Below are 12661 nucleotides of genomic sequence, written 5' to 3' on the forward strand. Positions count from 1 at the left end.
TGGATATGCACATTTGTGAGAAGGTAGCAGAAGAACTGGTTAACTGAGATGTGACAAATATTGATGAAATAAAATATCATCTCTAAATATTAAATGAGCATACAGTCATACCTCAGAAGTCAAACACCTTGTGAGTCGAATGTTTTGGCTCCTGAACGCCGCAAACCCGGAAATGAGTGTTCCGGTTAGCAAACGTTCTTTGGAACCCGGACATCCGACGTGGCTTATGCGGCTTCCGATTGGCTGCAGGAGCTTTCTATAGCCAATTGGAAGCTGCGCCTTGGTTTCTGAACATTTTGGAAGTCAAATGGACTTCTGGAGCGGATTCAGTTCAACTTCCAAGGTACAACTGTATTTAAGGAATGCAAAAGGAGTCCTGCTGAAGTAATCTGGTCAAGCACTCTGCTCTCACAATGGCCAGCCAGATACCTATGAGAAGACCACAAGTGGGATATGAGTGAAGCTGTCTCCCTCCCTTGCTGATTCTCAACAACTGCAATTCAGAGGTGTACCTCCTTCAACACTGTAGGCAGAACATTGATTCTACCTTATTCTCCATGAACTTTCTCCACGAAATTTCATAAAATTTCCTTTTAAAGCTATCCAGGTCAGGGCTCATCACAATATATTGTTTGCTGTGTGAAATAGTACTTCCTTTTTCTGACCTGAACCTGCCATTTCTTTATGTGCACAATGCTGCCACCTGACAACTTGGCAGTTACCATAAAAAAAGTTGCGTATATAGACACCAAGTCACACAGAATCCAAGCTTATTTATAATTCTGAACTGGTGTAATTGAGACTATTACATCAAACCCACACAGAGTCTATTATCCAGTACCTACTTACATGAGATTTTAATTTTTTTAAAAAAAAAAACCTTTGAACTCAAGTGAAAATTACTTCTGAGCAGGCATACATAGGATGTGAACATTTCACAAATTCACAATGAACTACTAAAAAAAAAGACCTATAGGAAAAGCCAGTGGAGATATCCCTGATTATTTCAGTGCTTTTGAGAATGACAAAAAAACCATTGTTTGGCATCACATGGAATCTGTGCTGTCTGACAGAAGCCAATAGAACTCAGTAGCATCCGCCCGAGTTATCATAGGCAGGAAGACTATCTTGTATGCATTTGTGTTTCTAATGCTTTTTCAAACAAACCTGAATGCAAAAGTATATTCCCTCTATCCCCCATTTCCAAATATCTCAGGAGGGGGGTGTCTTGCCATACCCTATTAATACATCTATACACTGTGTAAAATGCAGTCCCACAACTTTAACAAAGCATGCCATTCTCATCTAAGGGCTCATTCAGACTCGTGCTTGTCCCATGCCTAGAAAGCATGGGTCTGAGCAGTTTTCCACTTGCCCCACGCTGCTTCCCCAAGAAACAAATGTCAATCTGGAGAAAACCTGATTGACGTTTGCTCCAATTCAGTGGTAAAGATCAGGTTTCCTTGGGGGAAAGCGGCATGGCAAGGGCAAGTCTGGATGAGACCTGAGGGAGTCTAGGGAAGCCATCCTTATTTCTTTTCCAATGCGTGTGTGCATGCTTTGGCGTATGTATGTGGTTCATTTGAGAGTGTGCACAAATATTTAACCAAACCCACCAGCGGCATATGACCAGTGCAATATGGCCCTCCTTTTTCTTCTTCTTTATCTATTTTCTTCTAATTCTTATCTTTAAAAAAATGCTTGATATTTGATGTTTATTCCTGTATGCTGTCTTTTCTTTGTTCTTTCAAGTTTTAATAAAAGAATTTTTAAAAGGAGGTAAATGTCAGCCACCCCTGACCTACACTCTGTTGTGCTTCTCGACTGCTAACCTCTGACACAGAGTGATTTGAGAGCAGAGAAGCGGCAGCCAAAAGGGTAGGGGGAGGTTAACCTTTCCTCTACTTGGCTATTTTCCTCCTGCAATTTCCTAAGTTCCTTTTCCCCCAGCTGGTAGTGAACGCATGTCTGATCATTCTGGCTAGTAGAAAGGGAACTGCAGGAAGGCGCTCTCAAGAAAAAGTAGCAGGTGGAGATCAAGTTAGGAACCCAGCCAGTCTGCTGCTACTACCTGGCACAGCCATACAATTCCAGTCACCACTAGATGCAACTATGTGTGGTAGTTTTGGCTTCAGGTCTGCATTCACCAATGCAAATATACAGCAGTGTCTTGCTTAGATAGGAAAGGGACTGTAACCAAACAAACAAACAAAAACCCCACTAGAATGTTATTTTCAAACAACACTGACCACGAATCAAGAGAGTGGGGTGGAGAAGAAGAAGAAAATGAGTTATCTCTTCTTTATATGACCATGGTGTAGCATTTTAAGTATTTTCCCCATCAGGTAAAATAACTAAAAAATAAATAAATGCAAGTACTTTCATAATGGAAAACACGGTGAGCAACTATAAGCATCAATGTACACAAATTGCTATCTCTTGAGCAGAATGTTAGTTTCCACATTAAAACTAAATGTGATGCAATGAAAACAAAACCATGACTGTTGATCAAAAATCCAGTTTTAACTAACAAAGTGACAGAAAACTGAACTAGGTGTTAACACTTTTTAAAAGAACATTAATGTGGCTTTTGACAAGCGATTTGCAGCACAATCCACTTTAAAGCAGCTTGAACAGAACACAGTAAATGCAGTAACCCGTCTTGTTAGTCCAGGCATGCAGTAATTATGTAAAATGTTCTTTTTGTTTAAAAATCCAGATACTTTTGTGTCATGCGACTGGCCTATTATCTTCACTGGAGAACCTTGAACTGGCTGTGCTCCAACAACAGCCATGTGCAACACAGCGTGGTATACTGCATGTTCTCATCAGTATTGCTAAATAGATGGAAATGCACATAAAGCAAGAGTGTGGATATAGATCACATTAAAGCACACACACAATGACACCTGACCTGTACATGCAGTTCCTAACCTAGCAGGGCAATCCACACACAAAACCTGGTTTCTATGTGCTGCTCTCTCTTGTGGGATTAGGGCAAGTATCTGTGGCAACAGTGAGGAACCTGTAGCCCTCCAGTTGTCAGACTCCAACTCCCGTCAGTCCCAGCTAGGATGGCCAATGGTCAGGGATTATGGGAGCTGTAGTTCAGGAGCATCTGGAGGGGTATATGTTCAAGCCTTTAGTCTTTTGGCACCTACCCATTGGAATCCCCCCCCTCCTTGAATATTACACAGGTGCCATGTCTGCTGTCTTTTTGCAGAACTTCCTCTTTAAACAAGGCTACTGCGCTGAGATCTTCCCCAGCCTGCAGCTGTGTTGGAATTATTTTAAAGATGCTGATGATGATGATATCATTTGTTGTTTCCTGCTCTGGGCTCATTTGGGAGGAAGGGTGCAGTCTTAGAAACTCAGGTACATAAGCTGGGTGCCAAATGGTTACAGTCGCCACAACAGCATGTCTATTTGCCAGTTGGTTGGACTAGAAGACCCTTGGGGTCACTTCCATTGCTGCAATTCTATGTTTCTATGATCTCAACTACTCTGCTTGACTGTAGCTTGCTCTTACAATGATTCATTTGTCCCAGTATGCAAGAAGGAGAAACTCACGAAGTGCAAATGGAAATGGTATTGGTATTAACTATGGACTAAGACAGAGGTTTTTAAATTTTGGTCTGTGAGTTCCATTTGGTTGGCCTGTGGAAAAGCTGCAGCACACTCAAAATATATCTGTACTCCCCCTGCACTTACTTTCCTTGATGCGATGATGCCCAGCAAAGGGTCCATGATTCACACAGCAGCACAAGAAGTGCATCTTTTGTTGTGCGTGAGTCTGCTGGCTCGATGGAGCTGTCAGCTGCCAATCTGGCACCCAGGAAATCTCTACCTAGTTGCAATTGGACCAGCACCAGCAGCAAAATGCACCAGGCACCTGGCACCTGGGGAATTTCGAGCACTGGAAGGGTGGGATACAAATTTAACAAAAGCTGTTCCCCATCCCTGAGTTATGGCAAGATGGCTTAGCTTTAGATCCCAGCCCCAGCTTTCAGCATGCAAGAGAACAGTTTTGAACTCAATCCTAATCAGCTACTCTGAAGTAAATGTTGTTGAAATCAATGAACCTCACATTTGAGCTCTGAGTTAATGGTGCCAGCATTTATAAATAATTTACAAAACAGTCTTGTTCAGACTACAGTCTTATTTTCTATAAGCTTTACAAGTTGATAAAGGGCTGTAACGTGACTATTGGGGCCGGTATATTTAAGTTGCTTATGTCATCTAGACCTTTATCAGGTGGACTAGCTCAAATAAAGTTTGTAACAACCAAGCTATTTAAGGTGATGCCATTTTCATTAATCTATTAATATTACAAAACTTTACTTCCAAAGATTTGTAACTAGCTTTTAAAATGTGCACTGTTAATGGGAACTGGGCCTTTACTGTAGCAGCTGTTCTTGTGATTACATTATTACTTCTTTTAGCCATTATACATGGAAGATGGAAGATGGAAGATAGCTGTAAAACTGAATTCCTATTATGCATACAAAGTTAGCATTTGTTTGCCAGGAATATTGTGCAGCTGCAGTTTAAGATATAAGGTACATCCCTACATTCCATTGAAAACAGAGTCTCACATTTCATCAGTTTCAAAAGAAAACGTTTCCATCCTTTACAGTCGTGGGAAATATGTTAAAACAGAGTTGTCAGACAAAAGAAGCCAAACAGCAAAGTTAGTAACAGTGCAAGATTGTCACATTTATAATTCTGAAATGCTGATCAGGGGTTTTAGACATTGCAGGTTTGCTCATAACATCCCAAAAATTAGCCCCCAAGATGTTATATTTTGCCAAAAGAGGGACTTGAAATGTGCTTACATTATGATTCCTGGAAACCAACTGTTTCCTATAGTGTATTTTATCATTGTGTATTTTATTGCCTTTTTAGGAATTACACCAAAGTGGAGCAGCATGCCTGCTACACGGACAAATGAACAGAATACAATGCAATACAAAAGACTGCAAAAAAAAATTAGAAGCCTAAACTATACTATGAATGGTTTGTTGAGCAAGGAACAATTGCCCTATAGGTTCTGCATATGTTCTTAAAGAACACAGGGACAAGTTGTCCATGGCTTTGAAGTTCAAAAACATCAGCAGCTATTCCCTAGAAAACAATGGGGAGCTGGTATAAACTGGAACGCTAGTATAATATGGTGCTAGTATGTAACCCTGTCAGGAGATGGCCACCACATTCTGCACAAAATGAACCTCTCAAACAGTCATGAAAGATGTAAGTCTTTAAACTGTAAGTCCCACTTTAATGTTGCAAAGGTGGTCTACACAGCTGACTTGTAAAGGAGAGGCTGCAGCCTTTTTAGCAGGTAGAATGGGGAAAAGCCCGTCTGGCCACTGTAAAACCAGCATTCAAGCACTGCAGTTAATGTAGAAATGCCTCAGTGCTGTGACCCTGAATGATCTAAGAAAGCCAAAAGTTCATAACCAGAATTCAAATCCCATAAGTTGTAACTTAAGCTTTTCAACTTCAATCATCTCGGCTGCATTCTGCCTCCAACAAAACTGTACACTAGGTAACCCAGAAGTTGCTAACTTTTATTCCACAAGCACAGTGGTGCCCTTAAGGTCAGGTCTTCCGCTGGAACCCCTGAAGTCTCTGCCATCATCACCCTCCCCACATGAAAATCATTGCTCACTCACTGCTCCCTTGGTCATGAAATGGTGAGGGTGGTTGCCTTTTTTTCCCTTGAAAAGTATAGATAGCTGAATGCCAAAGTTGGAAGAAGGACACTCTTTCCCACATTCTGACTATGTACACATTAGCTCAAAACATAGTGGGGGACATCCACATACACATACCCGCCATGAATTTCAAGTGCATTAGCACTTGCTGTACACACCAGAGAGGGAGCAGGGGTGTCTTCACCCAATGATGTTTCCACTGCCCATTATCTGCAACTCCCCCCCCAAAAAAAACTATTCAAAAAAGCTGTTATCCGTGCATGTACAAAGGTTGTCTGAACTGTACACATTGCATTTTCAAATTGAATGGAAGGTGGCTTAAAGGAATACAGTGGTACCTCTGGTTACGAACACTTCTGGTTATGAACACTTCAGGTTACAAACTCCACTAACGCAGAAGTAGCTGCTCCTAATTGCGAACTTTGCCTCAGGATATGAATGGAAATTGCGCATCAGAGGCACGCATGCAGCGGAAGGCCCCATTAGCAAAAGCGCACCTCAGTATAAGAACGGTTTCAGCTTAAGAACGGACCTCCGGAACGAATTAAGTTTGTAACCAGAGGTACCACTGTACATCAAACAAAAGTACTTATCAAGATTCTACAGGATACATATGGATTGTGGCAAATGTCATGTGTATTCAGCTTCTAACACCAGTGGTGGGGCACATGGGAGCCAAACAGTGATGAGTACTCAGCCCCTCTTTCTTTGTGGATTTCATGGCTCAGAGTAATTCTACTGAATCTGACTTGTTTTTTTTTTTTTATAATAATTTTTATTAATTTCCACAAATATAATAAAGAACAATATAAAACAGTATCACATCATACTCATCGGTTCTTACCCTTCTTTCTTTGACTTCCCCATACCTCCCCATCCCTGCATCCTTGTTTAATAATTCTTTAGCAACCCTTAAGTCCATTGTCTTAGTTCCCTTTCGTAAAAGTTTCTTAAGTTTTTTTGTTTACTGCTGCAATTCTTTACTTCTTACCCCCTGACATCCTAACATTCCTCAATTTTGCAATTATTTTTAAGATATATTTTGAAGTTCTTCCAGTCCTCTTCCATTGTCTCTTTCCCCTGGTCCCGGATTCTGCCCGTCATCTCGGCCAGTCCCATAAAGTCAATCACCTTTGTTTGCCATTCTTCCAGAGTAGGTAGTTCTTGCGTCTTCCAATACTTTGCCAGTAGAATTCTTGCTGCTGTAGTGGCATACATAAAGAAAGTCCTATCCTTCCTTGACACCGCTTGGCCCACCATGCCCAAGAGGAAAGCCTCTGGTTTCTTAGGAAAAGTCCACTTAAGGACCTTCTTAATTTCATTATAGATCATTTCCCAGAAAGCTTTAACCTTTGGGCAGGTCCACCAAAGGTGGTAGAAAGTGCCTTCAGTCTCATTACATTTCCAACACTTATTATTAGGCAAATGATAAATTTTTGCAAGCTTGACTGGGGTCATGTACCACCGGTAGATCATTTTCATAATATTTTCTCTTAATGCATTACATGCAGTAAATTTAATACCGGTGGTCCATAACTGTTCCCAGTCAGCAAACATAATATCATGACCGATATCTTGTGCCCATTTAATCATAGCTGATTTCACCGTTTCATCCTGTGTATTCCATTTTAGCAGCAAGTTATACATTTTTGATAAGTTCTTAGTATTGGGTTCCAACAATTCTGTTTCTAATTTTGACTTCTCTTTCTGAAATCCTATTTTCCTGTCCTGTTTAAACGTCTCATTTATTTGATGGTAATGCAACCAATCTCGGACCTTAGGCTTTAGTTTCTCATAACTCTGAAGTTTCACCCTTTCACCATCGTATTCTAAAATCTCATGATATTTTGGCCATTTAGAATCCATATTAAGCTTTTTTACTTCCCTAGCTTCCATTGGTGACACCCACCTAGGGGTTTTACTTTCCAACAAATCTTTGTATCTAATCCAAACGTTATACAATGCTTTCCTTACAATATGGTTTTTAAAGCTTTTATACACCTTTACCTTGTCGTACCATAAGTATGCATGCCAACCAAAACTATTATCGTACCCTTCCAGATCCAAAATGTCAGTGTTCTCAAGAAGTAGCCAGTGTTTCAACCAGCAGAAAGCTGCTGATTCATAATAAAGTCTTAAGTCCGGCAGGGCAAACCCCCCTCTATCCTTTGCATCAGTTAAAATCTTAAATTTAATTCTGGGCTTTTTGCCCTGCCAGACAAATTTTGATATATCTTTCTGCCACTTCTTGAAGCATTCCATCTTGTCCACAATCTGCAACGTCTGGAATAAAAACAACATTCTAGGCAGTACATTCATCTTAATAGTAGCGATTCGGCCTAGCAAGGAAAGTTTCAGCCTTGACCATATTTCCAGATCTTTTTTAACTTCTGACCAACATTTTTCATAATTGTCCTTAAATAAGTTCACATTCTTGGATGTTAAGTTTACCCCCAGGTATTTTACCCTTTTTGTTATCTCCAAGCCTGTTTCATTCTGAAAACTCTCTCTTTCTTCCATTGTTAAATTTTTTTCCAACACTTTCGTTTTTTGTCTATTCAATTTGAAACCTACTACTCGACCAAATATATCAATTAATTCTAATACTCTTTTAGTACTAGTATCTGGCTGTTGCAAAGTCAATACTAGATCATCTGCAATCTACTGAATCTGACTTGTACCCAGATGCCAGACATATTTCAAATGGTGTGGGGTGTGAGCTGATGCAGGGGAAAGCAAAGAAAAGGGAATAGAGGAAATTTTGCCCACAGCACTTGCTCAAAAATCAATTTGTGACCCTCAGCCCTAAACAGGTTGGAAACTCCTGAGGTAACCTGTAGCAGTACCTGTAGAAAAAACGAAGGAGGGATAGAGTAGGTATCAGGTGCCACTAAACATTATGTCTGTCCTCTCACCTACTGGCCTTAAATACACATCAAACAGAATGGGGATACAAGATGGAATCATAATGGAACCCCAAATGAGATGATCAAGAGAGTGGCAAGGCAGGAGGGCCTCCTCCAATTGGCCTGCCTGCGATGAAGAGCCAGTTGGCTCCTCTGTTCCATGTTGATGATTGAAAAAAAAAGGAACACAGATCCAAGTTGGGGTTTCTTTTTACTTTCTAAGCCTACCGTAAATCAGGATTGGGTAACCTGAGACCCAAATGCAGACTTACAGGCCTCTTTCTCCAGGCCCTGATTCAATGGATGGCTGGAGAGGTGTGTATTCCTGTGTGTGTGTAGCCCCTTGACTTCTGCATGGCTGGGATGTAATCTACTATACAAACACTAGAGTTCCATGTGTTGCTCTGCCCATTTTTGCCTCAGGCCCTACCCATCAGTGACATAAGAACATAAGAGGAGTCCCAATGGATCAGACCACCAGGGTCCATCTAGTCCAGCAACTTGTTCTCAGCGGCCAACCAGATGCCTTATGGAAAGCCCATGAACATGAGCACAACAGCACTTTCCCCACTTGCGTTCCCCAGTTACTGGTGTTCAGAGGCATAGCACATCCCAACCCAAACTGGAGGAAGTACACAGCCATCACAGCTATGGCTGTAGATAGCCTTGCCTTCCATTAATTTGTCTAAAACCCTTTGAAACCTTCAAGGTTGGTGGCCTTTACTATATATTGTGCTAGTTAATTTCATAGTTTTATTATGTGGTGTATGAAGAAGTACTTCCTTTTGTATTTCCTGATTCTTTCAACGTTCACCTTTATTGGATGACACTAACTTCTGGTATTATGGGAGAAGGAGGGGGGGAGGACTTCCCTTTATCTACTTTCTCCACACGATACATAATTTTATAGCTCTATCATGTCCCCCTCCCTTACTCACCTTTTTTTCCTATATTAAAAAAGCCCCAAAGGTTGTTCCCAAAATACAAGGCTGTCCCAACAGTCTTGGATTTTATACAGGGAACCATCAAGCTGTTCTACATCGTCCTCAAACCTTTAAAAGGCCCATTACATTACATTACATTACATTACATTACATTACATTACATTACATTACAAGTGCAGACTTTTACAGAGGCTGGGACAGGCCCCAATGACTGTGAACTGGCCACCTCTTTTCTTTTTGAAAGTGGTAGAGATATGCTGGACAATGAACTTCAACATGCATTTCAGAAATAGAAACTGTGGGAAATATGAGGTTTGCATGAACAGTTTCAAATGTTCTATAAATGTGTCTCATACAGTTTTCTTCGCTCTTTTTAAAATATGCTAGATACCTTAGTAAGCCAGTGGTTATGAACAGGAAAAGTTAAAATAGCATTACATTCACTGCAATACCTCAAACAGGTTTCTAAAAGGGCAACAAATATATGCTATACACACTAGGGGAGGAACAGCAGGTGCAAATCTGGGGCCTTGCATAGCCGAAAGATCCCCCAAGCTGGCTGTGTGGCTGTCCTTGTGTGTTTTATGTTAATAGTTGTTTTCATTGTTGTTGTTGTTGTTGTTGTTTTAAAAATATCTCTTATGCACATAGAAACTAGCAAGCACCCTTAAGAGAGGAAATGGGTTCAGTTTCTACCTTAGCAATTCTAAGAGAATAACAGGTCCAAGCCTTTAAAGGTAACCCTAACCTCACAGCTCTGGTGAAATCTTTAGAAGCAGCTTCAAGCACTCCTGGGATGTCTGAAGATGCAATATGCACTTGGTATACATTCCCACTGAACAAAAATTGAACGCAGCAGCTGTTCCAGTCTGCCAAATCTACCACACAATAATCTTGGCAGGCTAGATCAGCATTCAGTTGTTAACTTGGACTTGTATCCAGGCCCTCAACGAAGAAGTTGGTTTAATGTAAGGGGAAAGAAAGAAAATAGGAGCAGCACCCAAGATGTTTGGAACTATTCACAGCATTGAAGTCTCTGTCCCAGAAAGCAAACAGATGATAGACAATTAATGAAGTGATAGAAAAGAAAGAAGGTGAACTTTTCATTGAATAAGTATACAGAGCTTCTTTTACTGTGCTTAGCTTTGGTTACTCATGTCTTATAATATGTACTATTCTGGTTGTCCCACCTCAAACTGGACATTTATTATATTTATAACCCACCCTTTAAACCTTCAGTCTTCAACCTGAGGCACAGGGCTGGAAAAGATCCAGCTGAAACCAACCACTGAAGGAATCAATGAATTATACAAAACAATGGTATAAAACAACTTCCTATGTTTTCTGTATCCAAAAGGCTTTCAGAGTGGCTAACCAATTAAAATAATCCATTAAAGCAACAATCTTCCTAACAAAAAAAAGAACATTAAACAATCGGGCTAGACATTAAAAGCACACAAAGCCAGAGCCATAAGCTAGATATTGAACATCTTCACTGTTAGGAAGCATTTGGGGCTTTTCAGCTAAAACAAAGGTAGAGATACTGTATTATAAACGTTGTGGAGAGACTGCACAGGCTTTTATAATACCAAGTCCATTGGCTCTGTTGAGACACCAGCAGCTGCCTTTGGCTCTCCTTCAGCTGTCACCTACTAGCAACCATTTCATCATCTCCATCAGATAAGCTGAGAGACCAACTCCTTTTGGCTCCTCCTCTCCCAGAACTGTTTCCTTCCCAGCTGGTTATAAGGACTCTGCAACTGGTGCCTGATTTTGCTTTCCCCTTCTCCCTCTTCATTGTTTTCTCCTTTTATGCCTCTCTCTTTTTCTCTCTATTTTAAATTGTAAATCTGAAAATGGGGGGGGGGGGCTGTCTTGTTTTTATTCACCTGGAAGCTGCTCTGGAAGCCCTTTCTGTTGAGGAACAGAGTCAGAATGATTTAAATAAATGAATCACCCAGTGGAACTGAGAGGCAGCGGGTTCAACACAGACAAAGCCAAAAGGTTGCACTTATTTATACAATGGATCTGGCTTAATGAAATCTGCCACTGCAAGGTACTGTGACAGACACTAGCTTAAATTCATTTATCAAAAGGGAGTAAACCACTCAATGGAGAGTAGCTTCATGTTCAAAACCAGTATACCTGACAGTCAAGTGCTAATGCAAAAAGGGGTTGGCACTTGCCATCATGCGTTACACTGAGAACTTTCCAAGTATCTGTGGCAAGCTACTACTGGAAGGAAGACTACAAGACTAGTCTGAACCAACATTGAATTCCTAACCATCAAGAAGGGGTCTCCCAGTATTGTTGTTTGAAAAATGTCACAAACTAACCACAGGTACAATCATCATTAAGATGCACATCAATCCAATCCTTTCTAATCACACCAAGAAAGGAGGTCATGCGCCAAAATATATAAACCCCTGTCCTCTCCCTTTCTTCAACCTTCTACATTTTTCAGCAAGGTGTTTCCCTCCAAGGCAGCCAGAACAAACCATTTGGCGTCTATTGAGTGAAATGTGGGCCGCCGGATTTATTAGCAGGCAATCCAGGCTGGTTTCAAGGAAAACGCAGGTCTGGGCAGTCGGCTGATATTGACACTTCCAGCGAAACCTTGCATGTTGGAAGTTTTAAAAAGTAAAACCCATTCACTCCAGCACATTCCGCCGCCAGACAGCGAGCTCCCCCCTCGGTCAAACCTTGAGGAAAGTCTTGAAGGAGGGGGGCAGACAGAGAACAATGCAGGACTCTGGCTTCCGTGCAGTGAGATTTGGCAGTCCCAAGCCAAGTTGCACGGAAAGTTTTTCCCGAGGCGCAGGGAGATGAGAAGCACATGCAAGCAGAGAGCCCTGGAAAAGGGGTAAGACGGAGAGAGAGAGATTTAGCAACTCGCTCCCTGAGTAGCAAAAGCTGCCACCCCAAGCTCACCTTCTGGCTCCATCTCCGCAGCTTTAGACGGGCCCTGAGGCGCCCGGCTGGGCTGCACAACGGCGAAGGAGGCGCCCTCAGAAGGGGACGCGGGGAGCTGCTCTCGGTCTCTCCCGCGCGCGCTTTCTTTCCGGCGCCTGCATCTCGCCCTGTGGCACCGGCC

The 12661-nt window shown here is 41.5% G+C and overlaps 1 protein-coding gene across 1 annotated transcript in view; it reads right to left on the reverse strand.

Moving 5' to 3' along the window:
* The window catches only part of FGD3 (FYVE, RhoGEF and PH domain containing 3), a gene marked incomplete at its 5' end in the record, with an annotated part of 116519 nt that extends 104008 nt beyond the window's left edge, over positions 1-12511 (reverse strand). The window contains one exon of the mRNA XM_079965022.1: positions 12499-12511. Coding sequence (XP_079821148.1) covers positions 12499-12511 — 13 coding nt within the window. The remainder of the gene's footprint in view (positions 1-12498) is intronic.
* Between the last annotated feature and the right edge of the window lie 150 nt (positions 12512-12661).

Source organism: Podarcis cretensis, assembly GCF_951804945.1.
Source record: "Podarcis cretensis genome assembly, chromosome: 2".
Lineage (NCBI taxonomy): Eukaryota > Metazoa > Chordata > Lepidosauria > Squamata > Lacertidae > Podarcis > Podarcis cretensis.